Raw genomic sequence first — 14,190 nt, forward strand, 5'->3', positions numbered from 1 at the left:
AAAAAAAAAATTCTAATGCTATAAGCTGTTTCAAGACGTTCCTGAAATATCTTTTTTTCTGTTACTAAATATAGGCCAAGAGGCAGCATTTATTCCTAGGAAGACAAAATCATACAGGAACAAGAAGGTTCACATAGTTAAAATGCAACAGGGATTAATTAGAATCCTATCAGGTACTTGAGGTATCTTGACCCAGTTTAGGAAGGGGAATTGTGGATCACTTTGGGTTTTATGGAAGGTAACACCTCTTCATCTCTTCCTCACCACTTCAGAAAACTTAGTTGTCTCAGTCTTTCAGAGCATGTACTTGACCTGCTTTACCTACTTTAAACTTGTTCTTTTGAAAGACAATATATTTGGACTCAGAATTTTGGATGATGAGACCACTTACTAGTGTTGATCTGCATTTTTAAAAATCTGATTTTTAAAATAAAATTTAGAATTTTTTTGTATTTGGCTGGGAAAAATTACAGATCAGTAACAGAACAATTATGAAGATTTATGCTTCATTAGCAGTGGTTTTTCTGAAATTTCTCACCTTTTTCTTTGATCTGTCACTTTAGATTTATTCTGACGTGTTTCTAAAACAAATTTTTTTTTTTTTTTGCCTCCTATTCATACTCTGCTGCTGGGTTCCTTTGAAAATTAATAGCAGAGAGGGCTCTGATCTTTTCAGGGAAGATTTTATAATTATTGGCTGACATAGGAAGGTGTGCCTTCATGGTAAATACAGGTTTTTGAAAATGTTTCATATTTATTTGCTTCAATAGAAAAATTCAGTCATATCTTTAGCATTGCACAAATTACCTACTAATTGCATCTGGTGTTTATGAAAGCAAATTATTTATCTTGAGCAGTAACAAAACCGAGTGAGATCTAACACCTCTCTAGATTGGGCAATGATTGAAGCATGATTTCGCTAGTGATCACGTTGGGTTTTTTTCTTTTTTTCTTTTTTTTCTTGTTAGGAGGCATAGGTTACAAAATCTGTTTTAAAAAATGACAACTTACTGCTGCGCTATTTTTAATAGATTATGAATCAGAGAAGATCATTTCTGCCCTTAATAGTAATGAGAAAACTAGCTTTGACAATCGAGCTCTCCTTTGAATCAGATAACAATGTTTCATACACATTTTGTAATTTTTTATTAATGTAGAGCCTCCACTAGATTGAAGCTTCATGAGAGCAAGGACTGTTTTTATGGTATTCATCCCTGTATTTCCAGCACCTGCCCTTCTGCCCTGTGTTAACTACTGAATAAATATATGACGAATAAATAAATAATTCAATTAAAAATTTATCCAGAAGCTAAGTTTCTATAGTAGGTGCTTGCTTAATGAAAGCCTGGCCCCTATTACTAATACAGCCCATGCTTTCTCCACAGTGAGGATGTTCATATCACATATATTTTGTCACTAGGGATTAATTTAGGGAAGTATTAGGGAAAAGAGCTAATAATTTTCAAGAATGCATTCTGTAGAAATGTAGACCCAGCCATTTTAAAGACTTGTTTTCTAAGTTATTTAATACATGACTGTGGGAAGCACATGGTTGGAATGATTCAAAGGCACATGTCTGAACACATGACAGGCTCTGTTCTGGGCTCTCAGGCGCAGCAGGGGACAGGGACAGAGACATCCCTGTCTTCAATTTTAGTGGGTGGAGATAGGCAGGGCACTTGTAAACTGAAAAATGTTCATTCCAGACAGGACTTAGTGCCCCGGGCACCGAGATGAGTCACTAAGATAGGACAGTGAGGTGTAGTGATCTTTTTTACATTATTTCCTTTACTCCTCCCTCAAATGTGGCTGACGTTTCTAGGTTTTTTTAAAGACTGCTTTGATGTGGCATAATATAGATCAACCGTTACACTCAGTGTGACTAAACACAACAGTTTAGCACCCTTCGCAACATGTGGCAACGAGTGGTTTGGAGGATTACTAGAAAAATATAAAACTTAATGGAAAACAGGACTTTTCTTGAACATTTATGACTGCCAAGTTCATAGTAACTTCTGTATTAGAATGTAATGCTTTTTCAGATAAAACTACCACTTCTATTCTTAGTAGCTGCAAATATCACTTTTGTTTGTACTAAAAAACGAAATGTACTAAATGAAAATTTACATCACCATGTACCAGTGATTTCATGGTTTAAAATTCCAGTAGTTTCCTGTTTTACTGGTTCCTTAAGAATATTTGCAGTCTATCAGCTCAACTACTAGGACCTGCCATTTTTGGGCATTGACTAAGCTCCAAGTCTTCTCCTCTTTACCCTGATTACTTGGTTCAAGGGCCTATAAAATGGGGTACACAAGATGATCCTTTGGGGTGAGCAGGAAAATGTTATAGCTTCTGTTTCTATTTATATTTTATCTCAGCTTTTTTATAATTTCTGTTTTTGCATTCTGCAAAGTAGATAATTTATTAATATTAATAGGACAAACATGTTTTACAAAAACATAGCAGTGTCCTAGGTGAGTACTCAACATTTTTTCCTATGATACTACTCAAAAAAAATTTTTTTTAAAGTTTTGAGATGACCGATCTAATTTCATTCTCAGAACGACCCTATTTAGTCCGTATTATTAGCCTTATCTTGCAGGTTAGGAAATTCTTAGGAAAGCCACTTGCTGAAAGACACATACCGAGTGGTCAGCAGAACAGGGATTCAAATCCCAATTCTGCCTTAACTCCAAATCCCATGTTAATAATCCATATGTTAGGTGGGTTTGGTTTAGAAGAAAGCAAGAATGTACATGAAATATTGTAAACTTGAGAGATAAAATGTAACCAAGCATGTTGGTTGCATAATCACCAGCTCAGCACTTGAGAGGTACTGGTATGGTTGGGACACGTCCACAGAATCGATGAGGGGGCCTCTGTGCACCCTATTTTCCTTAAAAATGGGGGCAGAAGTTTGTTTTTCATCATTTTCCCTCAACTCATCTTTAGAATCGTATTTAAAGTGTTTAAGGTTCCCTTTGTTCACATGCGTCTCCTTTCTGGCCTGATAGATCTCTTACTATGAGCATTTCAGGGTAGACTTTCCACACTGGGTATTGCTCTCTCCTCTCTCAGAGAAGATGGATGTTGTTTTTGCAGGCTACACCCAATCGCCTCTCAAATCCTGATTCCTTTCAGCTGGGTGTGTGAATTCTGACCTTATTTGGCAAGCCCTCGGCTGCGTGAGAGTTCAAGTATGATTTTCCGTGGTTCAAAAAGCACCAAGTTAAAATCTCCTCCTTGGCCTTGGAAAAATGAACCGGTTGCCTGATTTCTCCAGAAGCAGGCAAATGAGCCATCCCAGTGGTTTAATGCGCTTTGTCCTAGCGTTCTGTAGCCCCACTTACACTGAAAGGAAAGAAGCAAGAGGTTCTCCTTTTTTAAATAAAACTCCATTGTTATGGGCTCCAAGACGTTGAGAAGAAAAACCACAAGGGTGAATTCTGACCAGTGAAATGCAGAACAGAGAGGAGCCCGGCAACCTTTGCGAGTCAGCACTATAAAATTACTAAGGATCACATACCCATCAGCACATCCTGAGTCCAGGGTTACCATATTTTCAAGCTAAACAGGATGGTAACTGCCATAGCCTCTTAACTGGTCTTAAGGCCTCTGTTCTTCCTAATCCGTCCCTAGTTGGCCACCAGTAATCTATCTGGAATGTAAGAGTCTTACCCTGTTCCTCTTCTAAAACTCCTCCTCACATAACCTCTGTCTTTGGAATCCTGCACAAAACACACAGACCCTTCCATTTCCATTCCACTGGCTTTTCCAGCCTCATCTTTTTCCTAACTTACTACTCAAAGTTTGAGACGACTAGTCCAATTTCATCCTTAGAGCAATCCTACCAGATTAGCATCATTTAAATCACTGCCACACCTCGTTTCATGTATTATTTCCATATTGTCTAAATGGCAACTTCTCAAACACAATATGCTTTTGCATACTTCTGTCTTCACACTTGTGATTTCTTCTGTTCGGAATTCCTTTGTCCATCCTTTCCCCACCTTGGCCAAGTCTTAATTCTTCATTTAAGATTTAAGGTCAAGTGTTAACTCATGTTGGACTGGATCTTGGAGCCACCCAGACTAAAGAAGAGATCCCTTCCCTGTGTGTCTCTTTTGTACCCACAGAAAATGTTTTGTTTACATTTAAGATCGTGTATAGCACCATGAGAGACGATGGGCTCTGAAAAACAAACTGAGGGCTCTAGAGGGGAGGGGGGTGGGGGGATGGGTTCGCCTGGTGATGGGTATTGAGGAGGGCACGTCCTGCGTGGAGCCCTGGGTGTTATGCACAAACAATGAATCATGGAACACTGCATCCAAAACTAATGACGTAATGTATGGTGACTAACATAAGAATAAAAAATTTAAAGGGAAAAAAAACACATGAACAATAAAACCCTATAGATGTAAAAAAAAAAAAAAGAGATCAGGTACAGCATATGGCAATATTGTTTGGGAAGAATATTATTTTTCTCTGATGGTAGCCCTGTCTTACAGTTAAGAGATTTTGTCTGTGGCTGGGGATTGCAAGGAGAGAGAACTGGGTCCAGAAGATTCTGAGGCCGTGCTAAGGAGGAAGGGCAAGGTTTGGGCAAGGAAATATGCAGAGCAGTCAGGCAGGCACTCTGCCGCGGGGGGCCGCAAACTCCGGCACAACGGCCAGATGCACCCACTGCCTGGTTCTGTAAATAAAGTTTTATCGGAACACAACTACAGCCACTTGTTTACACATAGTCTTTGGCTGTTTTCATGCCATTTTGCAGGGTTTGAGTTGTTGCAGCAGAGAATGCACAGCCCTCAGACCCTGAAATACTTACCGTCTGTCCTCTTACAGGAGCATTTTGTCAACCTTGCTCTGCGTACACAGTTGTTAGAGCTAGGTCCTCAGGTCCACAGCACTGTTACCATTGCACATTTCTGGGTCTCACCTCAGACCTACTCCGTGAGAAATTCTGGATTTGGGGCCTAGCGATCTGCGTGTCCTAATAAGCCCTTCAGGTGACTCTGACAACCATCACTCTAGGTTCCTGGTCCCACGGCTACTTACTTGGGCCTTGATGCTAGCCAGGCAGCTGGGGTCTAGGAGAAACAGACAACAGTAAAAGGAAAGGAGGTACAATCCGAAAGCTAGGGGGAAATCCCAAGAAGAATCTCTCCTGGTACGTTCTAAAATGTAGACTGCCCGGAGGAAGGAACTCATTGTTGGATCCCACCATTTGCCCAGAACGACCTGCTCAGAGTGTATCTGTGAAAGAATGGGTGCAGGCCAGTGTGTGTGGAGAGGAGCCAGTCCCCAGGTGGGATCCAGAGTCTGCAGGTGGAAACGGGGAAATAGGTATGCTCGGCAGGAGTGGCTCAGGACCAAGTCTGAAACCGATTCAGAGGAACAAAGTTACTACCAAAGACTGAAGAACAGAAACAAACATTTAAAAACTTATAAAGATTTGAATAAAATTCCAACTTTGGTTTAATCAGTTTTACTTCTCATTTGCTGCCTTTGGGTGTTTGTTGATTCCTGGGATTTTGTTCTTACCATGGTAGTTCAGCTGTACCTCTGTTTGACCTTGGATAGTTTACTCAACCGCCCCAAAACTATTAACTGAATAAATGTAAAGCACGTGGCAGTGTTTGATACATTTTCTCTAGTAAGGAAATATTTTTCTTCATCTTCCTGCCACAGTCTTATTTCATAATGAAATAGAGGTTACCAAATGTTGCTCATATTTACTCTAGTAGGAAAACTTTGCTTACCGACATTCTTTCTTTGCTTTAAAGAAACTTCTGCCAAATAGTCCGTGTTGTAATCTGAAACCCAAATTGATATGAGTTTAATTATTATACCTTTTATTATTTAGGAATATTATCACAGACTTTGTAAAAATAACAGAATAAGTACTAAGCAAACATTTGCTAATATGGAAATAAGTCATTTTGAGGTTCTGTTATTTAGCAAAATATACATGTCCTGGGAAAAACATGATTTCTAAATCCATCATAATACATTTTATCATACAGTTTTTAAATATGCTGCATGAAGCCTTTTATCTTTACTAGGAATTTTATATTTCTATGACTTTTTAAAAATTCTACATATGTTATGAACATCTGAAAGAGAAAATAAGATGCTTGAGGGCTTTACTAGGTGAATAAATATTATTTCATGATTTTTCAGTGATCATTAAATCTACATTATGTCGAAGAGTCATCAACCTGAAACCCTTATAACTTTTGGCATAGTGACATTTTGAAAGTAAGATTAGTGTTTGAGGTTTTTTTTTTTTTTTAATTCCATAAATGCCATGGGGATTTTATCACGTTTCAACACTTGCTGAATATGTAATTCCCATAGTGCCTATTAGTGGCCATCTGTGTAAGGTAATACATGTTTGGGATGAAATTGATTACGGCTTAAACACTCCTGTGTTATGATCAGGAAAAGCACGCAAAGTTCAAATTTTTTTTCTAGTGGTCATTATGTAGCTAAAGATATTAATTTCCAGGGGCAGAACAGCCTATCACTCAAGATCTTAATCTCACAATAATGACACCAGGGCCAAAGGAAAGGAGGCAGCAGAGCCTTCCCCTAAAATTAGTAAGTGCTGTACCAGAGGAGTTTTTAGGATGAAAGGAAGATTAACAGGCTTGAGAACAGTTTTTCCTCTGTAGGCTTCAAAATAGACCCACTGCAATTTTGCTGAATATTCAGAACGGTTTCATCACCCTTTTTAGAAATTCCTCTTATCATAGTCACCAAAACACCCCAAGTTAGCCTTCTTCTCAACTTTTCTCAGCATACACATCACTGGAGGTGTCCTTTATATTATTTTTACCTGGTTTAAAAAATATTTCTTTTTTACTTGTGCAAACCAGGTGCTTTCCTTCCTTCAAATATGGCTTCAATGCAGTCAGTTTATTTTTATTAGATTTGTGCATGATAATGTATATCTGTATACTTCCTGAGCTCATTTCTCCCCTTAGAGCTACAAGATACACAAATATACTTGTTTATGTATTTCTAATGAATGTGTTCACATCTTGGCTCTCCCGTTATCTACTTACCTCAGAGTTTTGTGAGACATTGCGAAAAAAAATAAATTTTTAGGTTAGAAAATTTTGAGAGCTTGTATTACTGAATGATCCTCGTGATCATTTAAAAATCTTTGCTTTCTGTGGAATATTTGACATTTGAATACAGCTATATTCTGATCTTCCCTGGGATGGGGGCCAGGATGATTTAGCTGCAGATGCCCCAAAAGTAGCTGAGCAAATGGGGATAGAATCATTGTCTAAATGCTGAAATACAGCAATTGTGATGTTGGCATAGTTGTTGCTGAACTGTTCTTCCTTTTCATTCTTGAACTTCTTGATGATAATTATTCATCAGGTTATGATAGATTTCAAATCTGCTTCCCATTAAAGATAATAAAATGATACTATCTCCTTGAAGAAGGGAATTTGCCTTCCTGTCTTATGTATTATAAACTAAGAAGTCATGCATCAAGTGAATCTAATAGCCATATAACTTATTTGGAGTATATTGAAAAGAATATGGTCTAGATTGCAGCAGTACTTTATAACATTTGGATTTTGGCTTTTTTGTTTTTGTCCTTCCCTCACTTTCACTAACTCAACAAACACTGAATGCTGACTGTCAGTGTTCTGGAGATGTAAAGATGAACAAGACATGGTCCCTACTCCTGAACAAAACTATCAGTTGTACATAAAATAGTTAATCTGAATATGATAAATTAAGATGGTCTAAAGATGAGCAAAGTTCTATCAGGGCACTGCAGAGGGGAAAACTTGTTTTAGAAGTAAAACTTCAAAGAAGCAGTAACTTTTGAGTTTGGCCTTGCAGGATGAGCCAAGTTTCTCTAGGCAAAGTAGCGGAGGATGTGTGTATCTTAAACATACATGCACACGTAAACACGTGTGTACATAAACACTAATGCATATGCATGTCCATCTGTAAGCACTGTGATAGAGACTATTGGCTGGCTAATTTAACACCCATTCCCATCCCTCTTCTGTCTTGCCCATTATCGAGGCTGGAAAAGCTAAGTACTAATAGTTAAGGATGGTCAAGTAAATATCAATAACGAAATATGGCCATATTTGGAAATCTGCCAAGGACTTTTAGAAACACTTTTGCTTTCAAATAAGAGATGGGTACAGTTGGCATTACCCCCCTTACTTTTGTCTTCAGGTGTGGCAGTGCTCATTACAGCTGTGGCCGCCACCTTGAGATGTTGAGAGATACGTGCAGAGTGAATCTAATGCCCACACCTGCCTGTCCCAATACTACTTATGGAAGGAAAACAAAATCTTTATTTAAGCCACTGTTAGATTTTTTCTATTGTAGCCAAAAGCATTCCTAACTAATACATTCACAAACTCTCTCTCACTTACTCGTGTGTATTTGCATATATTTTCCATGCATACCAAGACTTAGGACTAATTTTAGACTTACACTTTGGCAAATAGTAAATGGAACTTAATGTTAGAAGGAAGAGAGAAAATGGAATGCTTTCTTTGTTATTACCAACTTGGACACTCCTTAGCACTTGATTTCCCTTGTATCTATACGGCCTTAGTCTGATGTTTTAAATAAAAAACAAAGGCAAGAAGGGAAAAAAACTTGAAAGATAAATGTTGGGGTGGATCATATTGGCAGTTAAGTTACAGGGAAAAATCCAAGAATCGGTTGATTGTGGCTTAGTTTGTCACTGTGCATTCCTATGTATTTAGGACCAAGAACCATTGCCTCCATCTATGTGGTGAGCCAGGTTTCCCTAACAACCAAAAAGTTGTTCTCTTTTCCCTCCATTTAGGAAGATGAGAGCAGAAACCATTCTTCTTTCTGGTGAGCGATTGGAAGAGCTTCCTGCAGAGCATATTGATTGTGTTCAGTCTTATATGAAAGATGCCATCTTTAACAGACTCTGGCCTTCCACTACCTAAATATGGAGCCATGTGAAAAGTGCCCAACCTGTTCTTTCTTACAGACACTGATGCTATCTCTTGGTTTATTTCTCTCTTCCTCAGCATTCCTAATTGTATGATATGTGTACATTTTCTGACACGCATCAAATTACAATTTAATTATCTCAGCATTCTTTTTTTAATGAGCATTTATTCTTTTTTTCAAACAGGGCAGCAAGATTGCTTCTTTGCTCTGAACAACTTCCATAGTTTTTGTTTTTGCTATTTTTCGGTAGCTGCCTGCTCCTCTTTAACTCCCTTTTGATTTCCCCCTTCTATATGGCTTTTTGTCGTATTTTTGTTTTTGTAAGAATCCATCCCCTACCTAGGTAGACAGGGGTAAGATAGTACAGGTATCTTCAGTTCATGCCAAAGTACTGGATCAAAGTCAGGGATCCTTAAGAGAAAACTCTCTGGAATAGTTGGAATTTATATCAAAGTCTATGTATTACCATTTAGTCTCTGATTGAAAGACATATGCACAGTTCAATTCTTAAAGAATCTAAACTGGTTTTTTTCTTAAAAGTTCTTCCACTCATTTTCCCCAGAATCTTCAGCTACTTGGAGCTACAGCCATTGAAGATAAATTACAAGATCAAGTGCCTGAAACTATAGAAACTCTCATGAAAGCAGACATCAAAATCTGGATCCTTACAGGGGACAAGCAAGAAACTGCCATTAACATTGGTAATCCACCTAATTCAAGCTTTAAATTGTGATACTTTTTAACACGCTGACATATTTTGGAAGATAAATTTGAGAGATTTCAAGATCTGAAAGATTGGGTTTTGTAAGATTTCCGTATTTGTAATATTATCAGGCTTCTCTATTTACTTATGGCCCCAGTGCCCCTTAACATTTGCAGTGGTTGTGCATACAGCCAAACCTTAGCTCTTGCAACCACAAAATAACCCTCTCTCACCTTTGTATCTCTGCCTACCCCCACCTTCCAACCATAATTGACACAGGTAGATAACATCTCTGCAGTTGCCTGAATGTCTGGAGGTTGGGATTAGGGCACACTTGTGTATTAGCACTAGTTTATGTGAACACAGGTTATTTCTGGGATGGGAAGTAAGAAGGTTGCCAGTTTTCATTCATCCTGCAGTTAATTCATTTTTCACAAAGAGGTTTTATTAGGTAGCTCCTGCTGCCATAGCAACATACTAGAGATGGTGTGGGTTCAACAGCAGAAATTTATTTTCTCACAGTTCTGGAAGCTGGAAGTCCAAGATCAGGCGTCAGCAGGTTTGGTTTTTCCCGGAGCTTCTCTTCCTGGCTTGCAGTGGCCACCTTCCCGCTGCGTCCTCAGCTGGCCTCTCCTCTGTAGATGCATGCTCCTGGTGTCTCCTTCTTTTCTTACAAGGGCCCCAGTACGATTGGTTCAGGAACCCACCTTCTGACCTCATGTAACTCTAACTTCTTGAAGGCCCAATCTGCAAATAGTGTGGGTGAGGGCTTCAACGTGTAAAACAGGGGGAACACAATTCAGTCCATAACAGCGGTCTCATTGAGAAGAACGTTAGTGTTTGGTGTGAGGCCTCTAGTACCAGTTATATGCAAGAAAAGATCACTCTTTTTTTTTCTTCCACATTCGGTAATAGTAGGTTGCCTGAACACTGTCAGCCCTGACATAGAAAAACCTCTGGTTATTCATGATATGAATTACATCCAAAACTCTCCCAAAGTTGAAGAAACCATTCAGAGGTGTTTACAGCATGAAACCACGTTTTTAGAAAGTCATTGTCAAATATCAAGAAACATTTACCTAATATTCCTTTTAGAGTGTTTTGTAATCACAGCATTCTGTAAATATAAAACTACAGATTTATAGTAAATTGCTGGGACTAGAGGAAAATTAATTTTTAAAAGACACTAGCTAGTAGAAGTATAAATCTATAAGCCACACAAACAGTTAATTTTGATTATAAAAATTATCACTGGTGTTAGAGACAAATGGAAAGACGATGTACAAGAATACAAAATGCTTTAGAGTTGGGAGACCTGAAAGACAAAACAGAAAACATGACTACAGATAGGAGACTATATGGTGACAAAGAGTGATATCTGAAGAAAACTAAGTGATCCTGAAAATAGTTCAGGGCGTGTAGCCATTATGACCATTCCTGTGAAGAGTACGGTGGTGGTTTCTGGTAACATTTAAGTTTTAGAGTCTTGGGTCATAATCTTTGGGGCCTTTTCCTAGAATAAAATAGATTCATTCATATGGTATATGGTTATAGTGCATTGCACAGAAGGATTCAGTTTTAAATCAGGAGGTCAAGAAGAACTCACTGAGATGGAGACGTTTGAGAAACAACCTGAGAGAGGAGAGGGAGGGAGCTTGTCATTTAGATGATCAGAGAAAGCTGTCTTCTGTTCTGGAAAGGGCAGAAATGCCAAGAGGGAGAGTAGGAGAAAAGGCCAGCAGCGTAACAGCCTCGGTTGGATGAGGCCTCCCAGGCCCTTGTGAGGGCTTTGCATTTAGTCTGAGTGAGATGGGAAGCCACGGGCTGGTTCTGAGCAGAGGAGAGACGTGGACTGACTTTGCTGTGAAAACAATCACTCTGGCCGCTAGCCTGGCTGAGAATGGATTGGAAGGGAAGCCCGTGTGGAAGCAGGGAGACCAGTGAAGAGGCTCTTGAATTAATCCAGGTGAGGCATGGTGGTGACTTGGACCTGGGTGGTAACAGTGAAGCTGGTGAGAAATGGTTGGAACAGGTATATATTTTAAAGATGGAGCCCACAGGATTGGCCAATAGATTAGATGTAGGGCATGAGAGAAAGAAAGGACTCAGGCATAACCCCAAGGACTTTTAGCCATAGTGACTGAAGGATGGAGTTGCCATTAACCAAAATGAGGAAGACTGAGGAGAAACAGGTTTTCTGGGAGGAGATAGAGAGTCTGGTTTTGGATCTGTTGAGTTTGAGTTGCCTGTTTTGTACCTCAGCATCTGCTGTTACACGGGCGCTGGAATGTGAGAGGCTGGAGTTTAGGAAAGAGCTCTAAGTGGGAGATCTGAGTTCCAGAATGGTCAGTGTTTAGGTGGTATCTAAAACCATTGTATCAAATGAGCTCACAAAAGGAGTAAGTATCAATGATACTAGTTTACGTGCGATGGTCATGTTTTAAACACCAGTCAGCGGGGCTTGCTTGTTTTCTCCAGCCATGTTCAGCTATACACAGATGGGTCCAGAGGAGGCAGAGTTGGTTACACCAGTGGGTGATTTTGCCCTGCAGCAGGTACAGCAAAGCAAGAAAGGACCGGACCGTGGAGGACATGAACACAGTCCAAAGGCAGGGAGATGGTGGTGCGATCAGTGGTCCAAAAGATAGGTGAGTGCAGATAAGATAGATCTGCACCTTCTCCGGAAACAACCATCAGCCCATCTTCTATTCCTCACGTTGGTCATCATGAAGGATATTCAGTATAAATTTGTTGGTTTTCAGGACAATGAGAATCATTACCACTTTCTCTTTCCCTACTTGTTTATCAAGACAGCCTTAACACACCAAATGTTATCCTTGTGTCCTTCCTGTAATAAGAGCATTTCTTTAACTTCCTACAAACCTGGAAACAGGTGACTGTCATCAAGTCCTAATAAAATAGATAAAACCTTTATTTTATCTAATAAAATTTAGATGTTTTTATAGTGTTATCACTTTAACATCTTCACTACTTTTCTCTAGAGAAATGAATGATATCAATTAATCTACTCTATGTTTGGACATAGGACACTCCTGCAAACTTTTGAGGAAGAACATGGGAATGATTGTTATAAATGAAGGCTCTCTTGATGTAAGTAAAATTATCCTTCTAAAAAAAAAATCCTTTAATAACTTAATGATCTTGTAGTATTTTATTTTATATCCAAATAGCTGTGGAAATATTTGCTCTTCCTCAGGTTAAAAGATACTTCTCACTCTTGTTCTGCTATAACATAATGTATACTCTTCTGAACCACATCGAGGTAAATAGATTCCAGCTTTGTGTCCGCGACAGCTAAAACAAGTTGCTAAATGATTTGCTTGATGGTGTGAGACAAAACTGCTTTACAAAAGCATTATGTCAGGAGGTTATGAATGACTGCGGTTGTTCATATCTACATGGGAATTTTTTTTTAATTTTTTTAAAGATTGTATTTATTCATCTGAGAGAGAGAGAGAGCGAGCATAAGCGGGGGATGAGGAGAAACAGAGGGAGAGGGAGAAACAGACTCCCCATTGACCAGGGAACCTGATGTGGGGCTCCATCCCCGGGATCATGATCCAAGCCAAAGACAGACGTTTAACCGACTGAGCCACGCAGGCACTCCCTCCCTGGGAATTTTGTATATTAAACATTTAATATCTGGGGCGCCTGGGTGGCTCAGTCGTTAAGCGTCTGCCTTCGGCTCAGGTCATGATCCCAGGGTCCTGGGATGGAGCCCCACATCGGGCTCCCTGCTCAGCGGGAAGCCTGCTTCTCCCTCTCCCACACCCCCTGCTTGTGTTCCCTCTCTCGCTGTCTCTCTGCCAAATAAATGAATAAAATCTTTTAAATAAATAAATAAAACATTTAATATCTGCTTTAGCTTCCAGGGTTAATATATATTTTGTTTCTTTAAAAAAAACCTGCAGAATCTATTAAACAGCATGAATTCACCATTTCTTACAGGAAAGTCATGCTGTTTTTTTAATGTCCTAACTTCTGGGCTGAAATACAGATTCCTAGGACGTCCTTTATTCATGGCTGTGATCACATGAAGTTATATTTGGGAAAGAGGGAAAGATTTGTTATGTTTTCAGTGTCCAATAGAAGTTAAGGAAAAAAAAAATATATATATATATATGCAGGTCAAATGACCTGTAAGAATTTTAAAGTAAAGGCGACCGTTTGTAACTTAAGGTGGAAGACAGAGCAGGGGAGTGACTATACAACTGCTTAAAATAGTCATGGTGACGCAAAGAGCAGAGCTGAGAAGAACCTATTAGTAAGGATGTGGGCAAAGTGGTGGGGCCAAGTGCGTAGAAGGAATGGTAAAGAGGCAAATGTTTAGAAGTCAGGGGGAGAACAGAAATTACATCTGAGAAGTGTTTGATTTCTGATCTTTGGATTGGAATGATGATCTCTTCCTTATCTGTCCTCAAAACAATCCTTGTGATCGCTTTCCCTTTCTTGTGAAACCTTCGAGAAATGTGTAGTCTAAAGAA

At 39.1% G+C, this 14,190-nt stretch overlaps 1 protein-coding gene across 3 annotated transcripts in view; it reads left to right on the forward strand.

Annotated features, from left to right (window-relative positions):
- ATP8A1 (ATPase phospholipid transporting 8A1) overlaps nucleotides 1–14,190 on the forward strand; it is a 220,851-nt gene that overhangs the window by 122,431 nt on the left and 84,230 nt on the right. For all 3 annotated transcript variants that reach the window (XM_028088628.2, XM_028088627.2, XM_088021182.1), the window contains 2 exons: nucleotides 9,545–9,683; nucleotides 12,732–12,796. In XM_028088628.2, coding sequence (XP_027944429.2) covers nucleotides 9,545–9,683; nucleotides 12,732–12,796 — 204 coding nt within the window. The remainder of the gene's footprint in view (nucleotides 1–9,544; nucleotides 9,684–12,731; nucleotides 12,797–14,190) is intronic.

This window comes from Eumetopias jubatus, unplaced genomic scaffold (genome assembly GCF_037043125.1).
Source record: "Eumetopias jubatus isolate StellerSeaLion01/CBP00866 unplaced genomic scaffold, mEumJub1_p1.0 scaffold_2, whole genome shotgun sequence".
In the NCBI taxonomy this organism is placed as follows: domain Eukaryota; kingdom Metazoa; phylum Chordata; class Mammalia; order Carnivora; family Otariidae; genus Eumetopias; species Eumetopias jubatus.